Source organism: Triplophysa rosa, linkage group LG1 (assembly GCF_024868665.1).
Source record: "Triplophysa rosa linkage group LG1, Trosa_1v2, whole genome shotgun sequence".
Lineage (NCBI taxonomy): Eukaryota > Metazoa > Chordata > Actinopteri > Cypriniformes > Nemacheilidae > Triplophysa > Triplophysa rosa.
In genome coordinates this window covers 22,939,303-22,959,192 of record NC_079890.1, presented here as the reverse complement: position 1 = coordinate 22,959,192, position 19,890 = coordinate 22,939,303, and the positions used below count along the sequence as shown (strand labels likewise).

General features: G+C 38.9%; 2 protein-coding genes across 4 annotated transcripts; one reads left to right on the top strand and one right to left on the bottom strand.

The window, feature by feature from the left end:
- The first annotated feature begins 1,914 nt into the window (after positions 1-1,914).
- On the top strand, positions 1,915-6,377 carry LOC130557203 (uncharacterized). The gene is made up of 2 exons (XM_057338820.1): positions 1,915-1,934; positions 4,077-6,377. Exon 2 carries the CDS (start codon positions 4,246-4,248, stop codon positions 6,370-6,372), a length of 2,127 nt encoding a protein of 708 aa, XP_057194803.1. The 5' UTR covers positions 1,915-1,934; positions 4,077-4,245; the 3' UTR covers positions 6,373-6,377.
- lsp1b (lymphocyte specific protein 1 b) lies at positions 3,056-19,532 on the bottom strand. Of its 3 annotated transcripts, XM_057338847.1 has the most exons (15): positions 19,284-19,532; positions 18,469-18,590; positions 16,647-16,790; positions 15,893-16,331; positions 15,485-15,597; positions 15,089-15,145; positions 14,800-15,004; positions 14,170-14,208; positions 13,075-13,118; positions 12,402-12,483; positions 11,201-11,341; positions 10,745-10,840; positions 9,724-9,816; positions 9,469-9,559; positions 3,056-3,739 (listed from the first exon to the last, which is right to left on the bottom strand). In XM_057338847.1, coding segments are annotated over exons 2-14 (1,539 nt in total). In that variant the 5' UTR covers positions 18,471-18,590; positions 19,284-19,532; the 3' UTR covers positions 3,056-3,739; positions 9,469-9,475. The 3 variants fall into 3 exon arrangements, with proteins under 3 accessions (XP_057194830.1, XP_057194815.1, XP_057194824.1); XM_057338832.1 differs by lacking the exon at positions 18,469-18,590; XM_057338841.1 differs by lacking the exons at positions 14,170-14,208; positions 18,469-18,590 and having other exon boundaries at positions 19,284-19,530.
- Positions 19,533-19,890: the final 358 nt, after the last annotated feature.

Here is a 19,890-nt window from a genome sequence, read left to right as displayed (position 1 = left end):
AGGGGTCTCAGCATCCGCATCTCCGACCGGGAGAGTGGTTCCGCAAGACAGCCATTGAACATCACCTTGAGCTCCTGTGAGTGACTAGAGTGAGTGACTAGAATTTCATAAACAAGACGGTGGGACCGTGACAGTATGTGCATAGAAATAGCTCATTTTAAGGTAATAAAAACATAACGCTTCATTATGTAAGGTCTTTTCTGGAAATTATGCTAGACACTATTTTATCGACTTTAGTTTTGCTTTCAATTCAGCGTCATCAGGTAGTTAAGAAACTACAGGTCTTGCAAGTTTCATCATCATTAATTCACTGGATTTATAATTTTCTGTCTGATAGACTGCAAATGGTAAAAGTGGATAATTTATTATCACCAACTATTGTCTGTAATACGGGAGCACCCCAGGGGTGTGTATTAAGTCCATTTCTCTATTCTCTTTACACAAATGACTGTCAGAGCTCATTTACTACTACCCATTATTTTTAATATGCAGACGATACAGCTATTCTTGCGTTACTAAAAAATAAGGATAATTAATATTTTTTGGACTATCCACGTTGTATAACAGATTTTTGCACATGGTGTGATGATCATTTTCTCCACCTTACTATCTCAAAGACTAAATAACAGATTTTCTGTTCTTCGAAATCACTGACCCATCCTAGTATTTCTATCAATGGTGAAATATGTGAAAGGGTGGATCATTTTAGATACCTTGGCATTATATTGGATGACCATCTTAATTTTAATCAGCATGTTCAATGTTATCTACAAGTGCTGTCAACAGAGACTTACAGTTCTTCGTAAACGTAAAAATGTGTCTGTGCAGCCACATCTCCTTCTTCTCTTATATAGAAGTATTATTGAGCCGGGTGTTATGTATGGTTCCATCTGTTTTTTCCATATGCTTACAATCTCTAATAAGAACAAACTTCTAAAGATAATTTATTTGGCTGGGAAGATTATCAGTATGCCTACTACTAAATTATCAGATTTTGTTATTTTAGCTGTGATTTGGAAAGCACATACAGTCCTGAATAACCCAGATCACCCACTCTATCAGTATTTTATACCCCTTCCATCTGGCCGTAGGTATAGACTACCTATGTGTAAGAAGACTAACTATAGTAAGAGTTTTGTTCCAACAGCTATACGTGCTTTTAACACATAGGAATAAGCTATTGTGGCACACTCCCGCCTTTGTTTTTTTGTGTGATCTGTGTTTTTGATTACATTGTATTGTGATGCATTGTTATATTGCATACGCACCCTCCTGTGAAAATGAATTTCCTCCTTGAGGACTATCTATCTATCTATCTATCTATCTATCTATCTATCTATCTATCTATCTATCTATCTATCTATCTATCTATAGTTATGTTTATTATATTGCATTTCTGTCAATAGATCCTCCAAAAAAGTCCAACTTGAAATAGCCTCAGATGTCTTCCTGCAGCCACTGCTTTCAGATGACATAATTGTTGATTTTTAAGGGTGCTAACAGCTGAGTTGATAACAGGATTTAACGGGACGCTGAGATGAAAGACACAGGGGACTGAGTCCCCCTAAATAGCATTTAGCAACGCAGATGGTTAACATACAAGTTATCAGCTTTACCATTTTAACAGATATCACATTTCCACGTGGCCTTCACCAGACCAGAAAACAGCAAAGGAGAAACAGACCTTTGACAACACAACACGTTCTCCAGCCCCGTCATAAAGTATATCTCAGGTGAAGTGGAAACCCCCTGTCTGGTTACAGCTCACTGGCTGTCAGAGCATAGCATGAATTCAGGGCGAGCAGTTTTATTTTTGGCATGGAAAAGGGGTAGGTCACCATGTCCTGTAGCTCTGTTCCACTAATCTTTCCCCCACCACACTCGATGCTGGAGCCTACAGACGCAAACTTATTTCCGCAGCAGAACTCGCACAGGTAAACTCCCCAAAATTGCACATTTCAGCTTTCATTAACAGCGTGACTGTGACGTGCTAGTGGCTGACTGGTGCGTGGCTCTGTGTGAGAAATTAGGCCTCAGGTCAATGTTCTGACCAGCACAAGTGTCAAGTGCTATCAAAGTACATGCTTTAAAACTATTGAACGCTGATTAAATTTGCATCTTTGTTTGACATATGCATATATAAAAAGAAAATGTGTTGCATTTGCATATCTTGATTTTGTAAAACACACATTTCAGTGTGCTTGTGCAGTACTGTAGCACTGACTGATTTATGTCTGTTTACAAACATTTTTCAGATCAGCACACCTCTCTTTACCAGCTTTACCTTGAGTCTCACAAATGCTCATGGCACTACCACCACAGCTGGATTTGTCAAATAATGTATTGGAATGCCATATACTGTACACAACGTTTTCGTGTCAAGTCTTTGCACTTTAAGTTTATAGAGCAGAAGCCAAATAAGACAGACATGGCTCAGATATCAGTCAGCTACTTCTTTAGCAGTGATCTCAAAAGTCTCCGGTCCAAAGAAAAATACATACTTGGAGAGATCAGTCTTACACAAGCCTCGAGTTTAGACATTGAAGTTTGTTCTCTGAGGTTACTATATTTGTTTAATGGTTGCTTTCTAGACTATTTTAAGAGAAACAAACAAACAAATATTGTGTAAAGGTTGTGCATTAAATATATAGGTTATTGATATTGGAGAAATAATGAATGTATATCCATGCTATTGTTCTGTGAGGTAAGAATGGTGTTTTTCAAGCCTTATTGTGGTTGCAGGATGTGCAGTCTTTCAGTGAGCAAAAATAAAATGTAGAGCAGCTCACATTTCAGGGACAACACTGTTACAGGCACAAGAATACACACCAACCCTAAAGTAGCTCAGAGCCCAGCTGAAAAGAACTTAAAACTTAAACCACCATGAATTTCAATGCTAGTCCAGGCTGGTTTGGATGGTGGACCAGTATAAACCATTTGGACAGATAAACCATTTTAACTGAATTTTGCATTGCAATGTGTGTGACTGATGGACATGGTACACCATGCTACAATTTTTTGTATAAAGTTGCAGAAAATGTAAAGTGACTTGAGACATTCACTGATGTTTTTTTTTAAAGATCATAGGCGGTTTTATTACCTTTTTGTGACAAACATATAAAAATGCATTATTTTATTCATGCAATCCTCACAGTCATTTATGAGATTGGGGTGTGTATTAAAAGTAACTAAATGTTCTTCACTGTATGAGACAATAATCTGGCAAAATAATAAACATGGAGAAAACAATAGCAGGACAGTGAGGCAGTACAGTCAAACAGAAAAAAAACATTTTTTTATAAAAAAAAACATTGCTCTGTTACTTCTTTTCTGGATATAGCCTACATATTTCTATCCTCTTTTAAAATGTAATTCCATTTCAAAAATTAAATTTAAGCATTCTATGCTCCCCAACATTTCACATTACATTAATGTGATTTTAGAAATCATCACAGACAAGTTTATTTCATTGATTCCCAGTGTCTTCCAGACCTGATTCTGTATTAAATACTTACTGACGGTTGTGTTTTTCCAAACTAAACAGTCTGACAAGTGATTCAAGTGTATAGCTCGATAGAGTTAAAAAAACTTTACTCTGTATTTAAAGCTTCACATAATAATGTAATGTGTTATATAATGTAAGTAATAACCTGTAATATTGTGTGTTAATGATGGAGATGATCACATTTTGTTGTACATTTGTATAACAGCATCTTTTCCTTTTCCATCTATCAGCCAGCTAAAGAGAGAAAAGATAAATACGTTATTCAAAAGATTACAGAGCAAGTATTTATTTTACATAAACCCAAAATAGACAGGAAACAAGTACTGAACATACAGTATATGCTTCATGTTAATCTTATTGTTTTTGTTATCAACATGTATAATGGTTCACCCCCCAACTTTTATTTGCCATCATTTGTTCGCCATCATTTGTTCTACCCCATGTTCTTCATGACTCTTTCTTATGTGAAACATAAAAGAAGTTATTTTTTATTTAATGATGGAAGTCAATGATGGATGAGGTTATTTGGTAAACCAACATTCTTCAAAATACATTCTTTTGTGTTCTGCAGAAGAAAGAAAGTCGTACAGGTTTTGAAAGACATGAGGGTGAGTACATTTATTTTTATTTTTGGGTGAACTATCCATTTAAGGTCAAATTCAGAATTGTCATTGCAAAAAATAGAATTTTCGAGTGAATATTATGTTTAACATCAGATTGTCTTTAATGCAGGTGTTAAAATGCTTATGGATTTAAGCTACGGTAGCCAGCCTAACCTGCTTCCACAGCAGTATCCTCCCCCTCTACTGCCCAAACCAGGGAGAGACAACGTCCGTCTGCAAAAACTACTAAAGAAAATAACAAAGAAGAAAGTCGGCTCTTGCTCTCAGACACCCATCCCATTCCGGTCCAGCCTATCTCCAGTGAATGAAGCCAGTCCTGATCTAGAGCACAGTGACCACTCCACTCCTCCCCGGACTCCAGAAACCCTCTTCAGCAGGACCCCTGACTCTCGATATTCCTCCACAAGCCCCTTCCACCACTACTCGAGCTCCCCATATGTGTACTCCGTCAATAGCTCACACTACAGTTCCACACCCACATTGTCATACTCCAGCCCTGCCCGATCCCTGGAGCATCAGATAGCACCACTATACACATGCTCATCGCTTCTTTTTGACGATGACACAGAGCAGACTGCAGACTCGTACACAGATGCACCATTTGAGATAGCATTCAGCCAAATGCTTCAATCCCAGCCTTTAGGAGAAGTGACTAGGCATGGGCCATCAGAAGAACTACAAAGTTATGGTGTGGATAACTATCAAGCCTCAGCGCAAACACAAGCTCCCACTTTGGCTCCAGTTCGAGCACCCACTCCAAACGTGATATCATCCTTTTCATCTGCTTACCAGACACAGAGTCACATCATGAATGAAGAATATAAGAATGTTACACCTGCACTGTTTACTCCCAAGCCTTTTGCAAATGATCACATTATGGAAACTGGCCCTGAGAAATCACAATTTGGCACAGGCATGACTTCCACAGTGCAGAAAATACCTCTGTTTCCACAAACTAGGATTTTCACTCCAAAGACTTCATTTTATGACGTATTAAAGCCACCTGTTCAGGACACATTATCACGTAAGACAGGACCGACCATTGCAAAACAGGACCCAATAAATGCTAAACAAAATGCAGCGATGGCATATGAGGCTAAAACCCCTTTTAGTCAACAAAACACACATACACACTCAGTTACAAAAAGAACCGAGGATAATCAACGATTGTTTACATTAAACACCACTTCATCATCCACAATGGAATCGACAGCATCTTCAAGAAACTACCTGGGACAGAAAACTCAGAATCATTGGCTCCAACCTTCCTCATCCATTAATGTGAAAAATCAAAGTGCTGTAGTGGATAATAATGCTGTCCTTCCAAAAACTGCTGTGGATAAAATAAACAATTCCACTCCAAACTGTGTTGTTCAGTTTGCCACAGGACTCAAACCATTTGTTTCCAAGGCCTATTCTAAGGAATGTCTCACACCAAGGATATCTAAATGTGCTGTTTTATTATCCAAGACACTCGCTGAATCTAGTAAATTAATCTCTAGGGAGTGTGAGATGCTTACATCTACGGTTCCACAGCAGCTTTCCAAAACGGAAACTTCAGAGCCCTATATAATGACACCAACTAATTCTGCTCCAAGTAATACAAATCAAGAAAAGCCAGTGCTTGCTTCCTCCAGAACTTATACATCCAGTACTCCTTTATATTGGTCACCAAGACCACCAGCACGTTTTGTGGGCAACCAGACACCACTTCAAAATGAACCCTTTATCCCAAAACGAAAGTCGACATATTATGGATTGACACCTGCAGAATACACTGCGTATGGTGGAATAAAGGTCCATTCGCACCATGATCCTTCTGTACCTCAGGTACAAGAAGATTTGAAAAATGGTTCTGTATCCAAATGTTCTGCAACAGGATCTCAAGAAATATTCAATGTAAAATCTGATATCAAAGGTGAAGAATCATCTGATGTGCAAAAGCAAGTTTCAGAGGCTTTACAACCTTCTGCGGCAGTATCTCCCTCACAGCTCACAACAAAGGTACCAGTTACTGACATAACTGAAACTCAAACTATAAACAACACTGCCCCGGATAAACCAGTTAAAACTTCAAGCAAACAAGATACAATACCTGGGGTGCCAAGGCCTCCGGCTTTAAATACAGAAAATACACCTTTAGAAAAGACAGCGAACCCATCCAGTGTTGCTGTATCAGAGGCTTCAAGACCACCAATTTCAGTGGCTACAAACATCACCCCTCCATTGACGACAGAGGGGTAAAAAATGCCAGCTTATCCTTTTCCCATGGCACAATCAAATATTCCGAACTCAAATACAGTCGAATTATTAACAAAGAATTGTTTGTCTATTCAAAACATCCCACTGCAAATAGCTCAGTCAGGGAATGCACACAGATCTATATATCCAACCAAAAGCTCTAACCCTGCATCAGAGAAAACAATGCAGTCACTAGTTTCTCCAACTCCAGAGCGGAAAACCAAGGCGTTTTTAGAAATGCACCAGCGTTACGCTTCTACTACCATTGCAAGCACTGAACACACTAACATAAACATCAACAATGAACTCATTGAAGGTTTCACTTTGAATAAAACCACATCAAACTCAACTAACATAAAATATTCTAAAATGCCATGCGCCGACACCAGAAGTTACAACAAGATCCCTCCTGATATTAAACTTGGAGACCTCCCAAAGCCAGAAGAACCTAAACCTTCAGCTCACTCAAGCTTAGGAACATCCAATTTTGCAGCCCCCTCTATGACAGACCTATCCAAACATGGAGTCTCAAATACATTGAATGCACCCAATACTGCAAGTTATGCTAAACCAGATGTAACTAAACCTGCAGATTTGTTGAAAATAGATGCAGCTCATCCAGGAGCAAATAAGTCTGCAGTTGTATCAAACGTATACCCCAAAACACCCCCTACCCTACAACATTTGTTAAAAAGTGATGTAACTAAAAATCAGGAGATACAAAAACACGAAACCAGCCTGAAGTCTATGCCAAGCCTTTCAAACACAACATCCAGACCACCTTCAGGTGCACACATCTCTTCTGAGAAACCTGTAGTTGTCTTACAGGCATCAAACAATGAAGCTCCAGTCACCCAGTTGGCAATGGAAATATCTCTAATGCAAAACAAAAAGGAAGACTTGATTTCTCTTACTGGTGCCATAAAAAAGTCAAAACCACCTGTAGATTTAACATCAGACATTAAGAACTCTAATAACATGAACATTGCCAGCAAAGCTGCAGCTAAACTTACAATTGACTCTAAATTGAAAAATGTAACAAAAGCACAAACAAATTCAACTTCAACTACCAAACTGCCTGATAACACACAAACCATACCCTTTAAATCTGATTCTCAGAAATCGTTAATATGTTCAAATAACAAATCACCTTTCACTTCCAAAGCTCAAAGTGCAGAACCTAACCTTGCTGCCATGCTTCTTAAGGTGGCCAAATCTCTATCACTCTCTTCATCTGAAGAATCAGGAACATCCCAAACTGGAGCAGTCAAAGAGTCAAGCACTGTTGTAAAGACATCACATGTATCTGCTCAGGGTTCAAAAACCAACATTATCACTGATGATAAAGCCAAAGAATCAAAGTCTATCAGTGATGCCTCAAAATCTCAAGACTTTTTCAGAAATTCTGTCACCGCTGAGAGACAAAATGATGCTGCTGACACTGAGGTATCTGGTGGAAATAAAACCCACAAATCAAGCACAAATGACAAAGTTAGCAGTCAGACTCCTTCTCAATCTGCATCAGGGGATCACAAGACACAAAATGAACTAAAAGCTGCTCAGAAACCAAAAGGCCTAATGGCCAAACTCAGCGGCTGGATAAAACTAAAAAAGCACATGGTGGTTGAACCAGAAGAACCTAGTTTTCCTGAGCCCGAAATTGAGAAAAATGCTCAGAACGTAGATATAAAGACAACTGATAACGAAGAGTCTGCAGGTGTCACAGAAGAGTTGGCTGGTCAAGATGTAGTGAAAAGGAAGGCAGAGCCCAGGGCATTAAAAATGTGGGATGCTGTACTTTTTCAAATGTTCTCCACGAAGGAAAACATTATGAAGCAGATACATGCCGACAAAACAGAGGAAGAGCAGAAACATGTAGAAAAGGATGACCAAGTAGTTCCATCATTTGTCCACCGCCTGCCCATCCTTCTCTATAGCCCGCGCTTCAATGCTCGGAAGCTGAAGGAGGCGGCTGCGAAGCCTCTCACCAAAATAGCCACGGCCTTTGAGAGAGGACTGCTTAGTCGCAAACAGAAAGGTGAAGAGCCAAAGGACTTCAACAGAACAGCCAAAGGATTTGGGCCTCCTACAACAAAAACTACAGATGCTTGATTTTATATTAGATAAGTTGATGTAAATGTTGAATTATCTAATTGTAATGTTATAATGAGCACTCTTGCTTTAGATGGTGCAACGGACTGTGAATTTAATTGAGCTTCAATCGCTGACGGACTCTAAACATATATGCTATATAGTGAGGTCTGCTGTGAGTAGTGCTGTACTGTAAAAGGGTTGGTCAGCAGAAAGTGAGGCCTAGTGCATTCCTACATTGAGAGGGCGACTGATGGGTGCAGCTGTTCAGGATGTGAACTGTGGAGAGTGAAGAAGTAGACACGGTCTGACAACGTAATGGTGAGAATGATCAAAAAGGAAACTGGCTCAGAGAGAGGTGTGCCATGGGATCGATTTAAGGGATAAGTTATCGCATGTCATCTGAGACGGGTCAGCCGAGCTGGCAGGCTAAGAATAGAGTGCCTTAGGGGCAATTCACATTTCGCGTCTAAAACTGAGCGGAAAACACGAGCCGTGGCCCGTGGTGCTCTCTAGTCAAATGACGCGCGGCACTCGATGCAGCGCCGACGCGCCTAGAAAAATGTCGCTCCCTATTTGCGCGCACCTGCTGCGTGTCTTCATTTAAAATAACTAACTTGCTAAATGTGAATCGCCCCAGAATGTAACGTTTAGAGGGATGTTAGAGCCCTGCTCAAAATAAATTATAATGGGCTTTTTAGGGAGGTATATACTGTAGGTATTTGAAAAAATGAAATCATACTAAAATTTATCGTTGTGTCATTATATATGTATAGAATAGTTTAAGGTGTGTTCATTTCTTAGACTTACATTTAAAAACCGTTTGAGTGTTTAAGTTCTGCTAAATCTGTTTATGTAGGTTATATGTAGTAAGAAAGATGATGTAACACTTTTTTCATTTTAGTCTGGTTTGATAAAGCATTAACTCTGTTTGTGCAATAATGCACATGCTGTATTTATATTTTGTCTTTTTGAAAAATATTTAAATAAAGAGAGTACATTTCTTACTTGTTTCTCAGTTTTTGTCATCCTCAATTAAGACCTTCTCATACTTTCCATGCCCACTCACAACAAATTTGTATTTTTTTCCACCATATCCCTGTAATGTTAAAGATAAACATACTGTGTTAAACAAACAGGCAAGGAAGACGTGAGTATAACAAACTACAGGAACACAAAGCCTAACACACAGTTATGTATGAAATATCAGCTTTTTCAGTGATCAGTGTTTAGTGATGAGATGAGTTAGACAGCATGATGTACCTTTCCATGTGGTTCATCCTGAGGGGATGTTTCTCCCATATTCTCCCACATGGATTTTATGTTATGCACCTCTCCAGCCTTAACGTCCTGAGACTTACACACACACACGCACGCACGCACACACACACGCACGCACACACACACACACACACACACACACACACACGCACACAACATTATTGTTTATAGAATATATAAAATGTATCAAAACAATAATAATATTTTTTTCTTAACATTAAATTGCAGATTATCTAATGAGTTCATTTTTGTCATGGCAAAAAGTCTGTTCTGGCTTTAAACACTAGATGGCCTCAGAAAACAAAACAACATCTTGTTACAAAAAAGACCTAACACTGCAGGTACTTTAACTATAGAACACTAACCATTTCACACATAGTGGTTACTGCAGTTGACAGCTACAGTAACTCATCTAAAAAAGGCAAGTTTACAGTAAGCGTTTTGTTTTTATTTGAAGTGGACATTTGAAAATCTCTTTGTAAATGTGTGTTAAAAAGTTAAAATCTTGTTGTAAATTCCTATAAGAACAATAAAGTAATCACACAAACAAACAAAAATATTCTGACTTAATAATATAAATAAATTCATGCAGACAAAAGGCACACAAGTTGAGCAAAAATCTGATATTCTGAAATCCTCGGTTCCAACTCTTCTCTGTAGTTTGATGACATTGAAAGACTTTAACCCAGTGGATTATTTTGAAACCAATGTGAGAAACCATCTGAGAAATTGAGAAACCACTGTAACCAATCCATTCAGAGTGAGATAAGAATTGTTTACCTTATTGGAAAGGATGAACAGAACAGCAGAAAGTGGAAAAAAGAGAACTACAGGAAAAGAAAAAATGGCATAGTAGATTCAGAAGAAGAATGATGAAAAGCCGGAAATGAAACTAAGGGAATTTTTGTTTAATGTCTGTTCACTCAGATTATTTAAAATTAGAACGTCGACGATATTGTGCCTTCACTACTGTAGTTTATGTGATTTACATGGAGAGACTTACTGTTTTGGAGGAGGGGCTTTTGCAGCTGACATCAGAGTTTCCCTTAACCCATTGGTTAATTAGATCTGCCACGCCCACCTTCATTCCCTCTGTGTCCTGAATCAGAGCCATAATGTTTCATTTTTTATTATTTATCAATACCTTAACTCACTCATTCACTCTCTCTCTCTCTCTTACTCACATGCTGTGAATAGTGTTGCAAACCTGACTGATCAATCTGACTGACTGTGTGATCTATAAATTCATTCCATTTCTAAATCAAGGTAACAGATAGCAAAGATCATTGATTTATTGTTGAATCAATGTTAATTCAACAATAAATCAACTACAGTATCTTAACTAAATATTGAGTGATCACACAATCACTGTGTTTTGGTGATCATTTACACGGGTGCTTTAACAAATATTATCACATCTATGTTAATAAATAGTGGATGATGTAACGACAATATGAACCTTAGAGGGTGTGGTCTTTCCTGAAGCTTGATTCCAGGCTTCCCCTGCCTCAAACAGTGTCTTCCGAGCTGATACAGGTTCTTCTGGTGTCGGGACATCCATTAGTGGTTGCTTGGCTGCATTTCCTTCCTTACTGCTCTCCTGCACAGACACATACACAGACACCACCTCCAGTTTAAAACAAGAAGCCCCTTACTGCAAAAGGAGTTCAAATTTATTATATATAGTTATATTGGAGCATAAAAACATACAAATGGCTAGAAACTGCAGCCTATTTAAGGCAAGACAACCAAAACAGTCCTTAAAATAACAAAGAATTAGTAAGCAACATTAAAAAATTAAAAGAGGTGTTTCTATTGTAATCCTCACACACTGTGACTTTGTTGTGGGGATGTGCAGGTGTGGAGCCGGTCTGTTAAAATCTGTACTAGGTGTGAATTAGTCATAAGAAATGAGCACCTCTGTGAATCAAAACATAATATCAGAGACCATGGGATTATGTCACCTGCATCCACACACATGTGCCATGGGGCTTTGCACTTTCTTGACTGTTACGATTGGAAAACAGAGGACAAGCTCAAAGCGAGGACGTCTGAAAGAATCAGCATGACTCAGAGAAAAGATGTCTGGACATGCTGAAAACACACAGTGAGATGCGAGGGAGTGGTAAACATCAGATCAGGTGCAGGTAAGCACTGGGTGGGGTAAATAAAGTTGTATGCATGTGTATGCAGCACCACACACACACACACGCACGCACACACACACACACACACGTCTGGTTTACTATCCCCGTGTGGACAGTCCATTGGCGTAATGTTTTTATACTGTACAAACTGTATATTCTATCCCCTATCCCTAACCCTATCCCTAAACCTAAAGATCATAGAACACTTTTTGCATTTTTAGATTTTTAAAAAATATTGTTCTGTACAATTTATTAGCTTTTTTGCCCCTGGGGACCTCAATTTTGGTCCCCACGGTGACACGAGTCCCCATGTGTTGGTGTGCATTCAGGTTTAGGTCCCCACCGGGATATACAAACATGAACACACACACACACACACACACACACACGCACGCACACACACGCAGACACACACACGCAGACACACAATGTACAATTCAATGTAAATGCAGTTTTTAAATACATGCAGAAAGTTGTAGACATAACAATACACATGTATAAGGTATAATTCACCTCAACAGCATGGTTGTACTGCTCCAATCTGCCATCTAGTTTAGAGATGATGGTTGGAGGTTGGGTCTTCTTAATGCTGTTTCTGTTGTGCACAAACGAATGAAATTAGTTACTTAAACAGATACTGTTCTTTCAAGACAAGCTTGGGCTTGAACAACACCATTATTCATATGATATTGTAGTGTTGGGCACAAAAAACTGCTCAATGTAGCTGGGTATAGTTTCTCTTTAACTGCAGATGTATTTGTTGACTAGATAATAAACATAGACATATAATATACAGTATATAATTTATATGTATGTCTACAGTATGTTAACTACACAGGCAAACAGCTATTTTTCATTGCCTAGTTCAGTGAAAAGAGAGAGAGAGAGAGAGAGAGAGAGACAGAGAGAAGGAAAGAGAGAGAGAAGGGACGACATGTCATGTCATGTCTGCCTGAGTGAAAGGTGAACAATGTCCCAAACACCAAACAGTTGTTCACTGGTGAATGAATCATTCATGTTTCCTGTTCAGAGGCCGATCAAAGAGAAATACTGTCAATTCAATTAATCTTTTTGACAGCAACCTTCAATGTATTATCCTGGCTTGCATAACCAAAAATGAACCCATGATGTCATACCAAAACACCCCACAGCGCAACAGAAAAACAACAATTACAAGTACACTCGCCTTTTTTTAATAGACCGGTTTAGAGACTCAGTCCTCTCGGCGATCTGTAGATGGACAGTAAAACAGTATGTTTAATTAAAAATACATTTAATTAGAAATATTTGAAAACTTAAATTTTACTCTTTGAAAGGTCCAGTGTATGAAATTTAGCGAATTGCAACCAACGGCACACTCCACCACTCGCTTTCAAAGCACTACGGTGGCTGACAAAGGACTAAGATGATGTCACATTTCCGCTTCTTTGCCGAAGGGGATATCGTATTAACGAATTGCGCTCTGTAGAGCAGTTTGTCTGTTTAGGGCTCCTGTAGAAACAACGTGGTGAATTCCATGGAGGGGGACCCGCGGTGCATGTAGATAGAAATAGCTCATTCTAAGGTAATAAATACATAACGCTTCATTATGTAAGGTCTTTATACACCTCTGAATGTAGTTAGTTATGCATATTATATTGCATTTCTATCAATAGATCCTCCAAAAAATGACATAGTGGACCTTTAAGTTTAAAAATGCTTTAAGATATATATTTGCCAGGCAACATTGCAGAACACATGCAAGTGCAATTTTATTGGGCAACAGATGATAATTGCAAAAGGCCATAATGTGTCAATGCAAAGTCATTATGCGTCAAGTTTTTGAGCAAACACAAAAAGACATTAGATGTTGTTGTGAAATCTAATTAATGGACGCTTTTTACCCGGTCGATCACAGTCTTTGCTGATCATACTGTATAAATCCTTGAAGTGACTATACTCTTTTGTTTCTTTCACAATAACATGTCATGGCCATAGGGGTTCAGTGTTGCCCAACAGGATGAGATGCATTTATTGCTCAAATAAATCATCCTGGCACCCACTTCCTGTGTGCTTTTAAATGTTGCCACAAATTTGATCAGCATAAGTGTCTATCATTTGTATGTGTAGGACGTGACCTGCACATATTATGATTTGTGTAAGAAGTACAAACAGGAGCGACAGCAGCAGAACAATTGCAGTTAAAGCATTATAAAGCAAAACGGAGGTGCAGAAAATCACACAAACACACAGTCTAATGTGTCTAGTACTGTCATGCACAAGCACAAAGTAAGCAACTCACCGAACTTGAACCTTCTGAGTGACACTCCTCACCCTCAGTCTGAAACCAGCAAGCACAGACACACACGCAAAGCACACACACACACACACACAAAGCACCTTAGCAATGTTCGGTCCTCGTTCTAGCCCAACCCGCACTGACATTGCAATGAAAAAGATGAGAACCCCACACAGCAAAGGAAGAACAGCAGAACTGAGCAGATGCCACATACACAAACATATTTTAGATTTTACACTTTAAAGTGTAAGTTTAGATTTTAGGACTTTTTGTTTTCGTTTCAGTGTTGTTAGGTTTACTGTTTTTTTTTTGTAGAGATGTTAAAACCTCAGATGTTAAAACAATGAAAACCAACATGCATGAAATGCTTTGCATTAGATTTTATAAAACACTTAACTACTGTACTGTACATGCTGTTATTTTTGTTGCTTTATTTTGTAGGTTTTGGTACCATTAGTGTCACAGATCAGCAGATCATAGGACAATTAACCAAACAAGCATTGCATTATTTTTATCTGCTTTTTAAATGCAGCAAATGTGAACATAATTCAATGAATTGTTGTGTATTTAATGTCATTTTCTGACATATTGATGTGTCTAATGCTGATGATATCATCATTACAAAACATTTACCATGTAGGCGGGACTCTTGGGGCTGAGAGGACTGAAAGGCTCCTCTGGATCGCCGCTGGATATACTTAACCTCTTCAGCTTCTCCATCACATCCCTCCTCCTCCTGTCTCTCTCCTCTTCTATCATCCATCTCTGTACCTGATCTCCTGTATCTCTGGGCTGATGATTCTCTTCACTGCTCCTTACAAACACATCCTCGGACACACTAAATACCAAGAGATTAGGAAAAGGAATGCCATAAATCATTAACACAATTAGCATGAATGAGTATGAAGAATTTTGACTGTACCTCTCTGATGTGCAGAGATCTGCCGAATCGACTGGAGAGTCCATGCTTCTCCGTGACCTAGGATTAAACAGGCTGAACTGAAGGACAGTTTGCTCTGGGGAAGTTATGAAATTCACCTGACATGTCATTTCTCAACACACGCTCTGTATGTGTAAAACATTGCTGTTGCTTCTCAATCTCTGTTTAGAACATCACATTAACACATTCTTCTGATTCTGTGTTTTTATATTTTTTATGCTTATTGAAAGCACACATTCAATAAGTGTGAAATTTCGCTACTACATGCATTTACAACCCATGCTAGGAATGTATTACATTTCATTAAACAAAGATTGTAGATGTTTTTATGACTTGTTTTATCACTAAAAAGTGTGCGTGCTTGTTTACTGTTTGCACCTTTCATTTATTTGCCTCCCATCGTGTCCATTAGTGCTGTTTATTCTCCCATTCTGTTGGAGGAGGATTGTCGAGGTGAAGGATATCTTCATCTCTGCCTTCTTTTCCATACCCTGAGAGTTAAACATACGTATATGCTTTAACCATAAATGTATTAGTTACTGTAGGTACCTTTGAGGTCTGGATGTGAAGGGGTATGGCTTCATGTGAAATCACCAAACATTTTTAATAAGTTTTATATTTATTGGCTAGACCTATACGGGCTATTAATATATAGCTTCCCTTTTTTCAGTAAATGCCATGAGGCATCATTTTAAATTACATTTAGACATTTGGAAAACTAAAAAATGAGTTTCACTGGTCTACGTGTAAGGTTTATTAGTTGTGTTAACTGCTAAAACATCTTACTTTCTCATCCATATCACATCTCTGGTTTTCTCTTCTCCAGGACTCATTGTCTTTCATTCTTCCTGGATTCTCCTCCTCTTCACACCATCGCCTGAACTCTTTCTCTTTCGTCTCTGTGTGAATGTTATCCATTCTTTCTTTCTCTCGGACATCATCCTCATCGTCACCCTCATCTAGGTTTTTCTGATTTGAAAGGGGTGATCGGGTCTGTTTAAATGTGGTTGTGTCACACATGTCAGCGTCATTTTGATACAGTTTACTTTGAGCAGAGCTGGAACACAGTTGGAGTTTCGAGTGATGGGAGCCATTTAAATGTGGTTCTACATCCACTTGCGCCATTTGTCTCTGCTTTCGCCTACTCAGCTGTTGTGTCCAATCACTGAAGCCTTCGTCTTCTTCAAAAGATTGTGGAGAACGTGGAACCAGATCATTTTGACCACTAAAAACAATGAAATACATTCAGAACTATCTCTTGCTCTGATGCCAAAAACACAACAGCCTATACGACTTGAGTTAGAATAGAACACAATATCCCTCTGCGATTGAATCCAAAAGAGCAGGTGTGGTCTTGACACATACAGTATACACACATAAACTATCACACAGATGAATACACACACACAAAGAGTAAAACAGAGAAAGTGGGTGTGAGTCACACTCTAGGGATAATATTCCATGGAAACAAAACAAATAACACACTCTGGTATGGATTTGGTGAAGACTGGGGTGTTTTTTTAAGGTTTTTGATACTGACTGATTGTCCAGACTCTGTGCATTGTGCGGGGTGTCCTGCGGGGTCACAGTGGATTGCGGTTCAGCAGAGGAACTGGCTCTTGCACGTCTTCTGCGCTCCCTCTCAATTTCTTCTGTATCCTCCAGACTGCGCTGAGCAGTGAGCCTGCATACAAAAATAAGAATACTAATTCATAGCTTTCCTGTAGCTCAGTGGTAAGAGCATGGCGCTAACAACGCCAGGGTCGTGGGTTTGAACCCAGGGGATTGCGCATGCTTAGAAACAAATGTATAGGATAATGCATCCAAAGCGTCTACCAAATGTGTAAATGTAATTCATATAACGCAAAACTTCAGGAAGACCTTGACAACTGCACATTTACTTTTATTAACTTATTTGTTTATTTATGTCATTAATAAGTAAGTAGTGGATGTAGGGTAGAGCTCAAGGCTAACCCTCTCTTTTAGAAAGCAAGTAATTTTATACCTTTATTATACTGCCAATCAATACTTATATAGAATAGAATCTTCTATTGTCAATCTTTTGTGAGTATGCATCATACATTCTGCATTTACAAATAACTGCATTCGTTCATTGCTATATGTTATCTGCCACACCTACAAAATGATTTCTAAAGCAAAGGAATTCTACCATTCTGTACAGAATATGAATAACCAATATGAATTTGGTTTACAACACCTGTAGTTCAGCACAGTTTCTCCACATCTTTTTCAATTCCACAATCCACCTTGAGAGCATGGCACTCTGCTAGCTCATCATTGTGTGATTTGTAAAAACAAACTCTCCAATACAACCATACAACATTATGCATGTCATTTTACACTAGGCTATATACTGTATTTTATATAACTATTGTTTACTTTAACTGTCTATGTGAGTCCAGACAGGGCAATTTATTGTTTATTGGAGGGATAAACCATTTAAAAAAGTTTGAGAAACACATGCTTTATAGATGATGACAAACAGTGTCATCATAGGGCCCGGGACAACCATCTGAATACAGCCCTGAATAGTAAGACAAATGTTCAAGCTGCACTGTACTCTGAGTCTGCCGCCTTTCAGATAACCTCATAAAATCATCCTCAATAATACATAATCATGATAATAATACTGTAGGGATAGGGATAAGGGTCATCTGACAGAAGGCAGGGTCAGTGTTGAACAGGAAGTCGGTTAAACTAGAACAGGAAGAGCAGGGTTGACAGGAAATGGTTAACTGACTTCCTTCATAGAGGTTGACATTACAAAAGCTAAACAAAACGCAACTGGCACAGCTACCCCTACAGAGAAACAAAGGGAGCATGTCATTACAACATAGATCTAAATATACTTTTGCAAAATATTTACAACATCAGCACAGACCTCAGCTATTATTATTATTATTATTATTATTTTGCTTACTACAATTAAGCTTACTACAAATTTGCTTATTAGAAAAGTCTTCTATATGCCAATAAATTACAGCAATTCAAGTTTTTAAAGGAGTAGTTCACTTTAAAATAAGCCCCCATTGACTTTCCGTAATAGGAATAAAATATACTATGGAAAGTCAATGGGGGCTTATTTTAAAGTGAACTACTCCTTTAAATGATATTAATTTTCCATCTATATTTACACATCAGCACAACCAGAAGAAATCAAAACTTAAGTCTCTAGATTTTGTACAGCGTCAGGCAGTCAACATTGAATGCAGTCCAATTCTTTACCCACTGAGCAACTACAAAATTTATATTAATTTAGGCCGAATTAAATGTAACTGTACTCTTTCCTTTGTTAAATTTTCATTCATCATGGTGAGTGGCTGGGTGTTGAAACCACTCACATTTTCCGGCAAAGTTTAGAGGAGCTCCAGGTCCTCGGGGCAGAGTGGGAGGGGCCTGTTCTGTATCACAGCAGATTTAGAGCAGGGGATGATCAGAGACACTACCAGATGATGTCACCGCCCTTAGGAAAATTTCAGCAATAAAACAAGCTATTGAAGCCTGTCTTTGCCATTTCATATGATGTCATGAATTGAGTCACCATGTGCCGTGAGAGCCATCTGGAGAGGCTATGGGACAATGTTTTTAAATATAGACACATCCTGTAGGATGGACGTGTCTTAAGACAACTTTATGAAAACCAACCCCCCCAACAACCTCAAAATCCAAACTTAGGTTTTAACGTGTGCTTAATTGCCTCTCACTGTGTCCGCCATACATTCTTTGACCTTAAAATGTATATCGGCTAAGCAGTCTATGAGAACTTTAACCCCCCTTGCAAGCTCATGAAGAGCTGATAAACACAGCAGAAAGAGTCCATGATCCTTGTTTCCCTCGGTTTGACCCCTCACACTCAGCATACTTCTGTGGTCCCTGATAAAAAATCTCTCTGTCCTCATGACTGTCCAGTGCTACACTGTACCGCCAGATAATAAATCACCACCATCAGCAAAATAAGAGTTAAAAGTTATGATTTAGGTTAAGGAATTAAAGATTCATCAAATAAGATGCAGACTTGGGGTTTCATGATGAACTTTGCCTCATAAAGGCAAAGAAACCTGGCAGTTTGCAGTGTCACTAATTCTAGTTACCATTTAAAGACCACAATTCAAACCGTAACAGACACAAACAAACACACAAATTAAAACCACCTCACCTCTCGAGCTTCTGCAGTCTCTTTATGCTGGAATTTCGTCGCAGGATTGACGTGGACATGTTTGTGACTTCCACTGAAGCTTGACTAACTGAGAGCCCAGCAGCCTTGCTGTGACTGAAGAGACGTAAAATGTTTTTTTAAAGATATCAGAACGTGTGCTTCTCTTTCCCTTCCTGTGAGTCCTCTAAAGGGTGTGTGAGTGTGCTCCCCTTCCCCTCCTCTCTCTCTCTCTCTCTCTCTCTCTCTCTCTCTCTCTCTCTCTCTCTCTCTCTCTCTCTCTCTCTCTCTCTCTCTCTCTCTCTCTCTCTCTCTCTCTCTCTCTCTCTCTCTCTCTCTCTCTCTCTCTCTCTCTCTCTCTCTCTCTTCTTCCTGTTCCTTCTTCCAATCAGCACAAAGCAAGCTGGTCATGTGACAGTCCTTGAGAAAGTAAGATGAACCACACAACACACACACACACGCACACACGCACACGCACACACACACACACACACACACACGCACACACACACACACACACACACACGCACACACACACACACACACACACACACACACACACACACACACGCACACCCCTAATAGTATGTATGTTGTCAAACATGCAGTT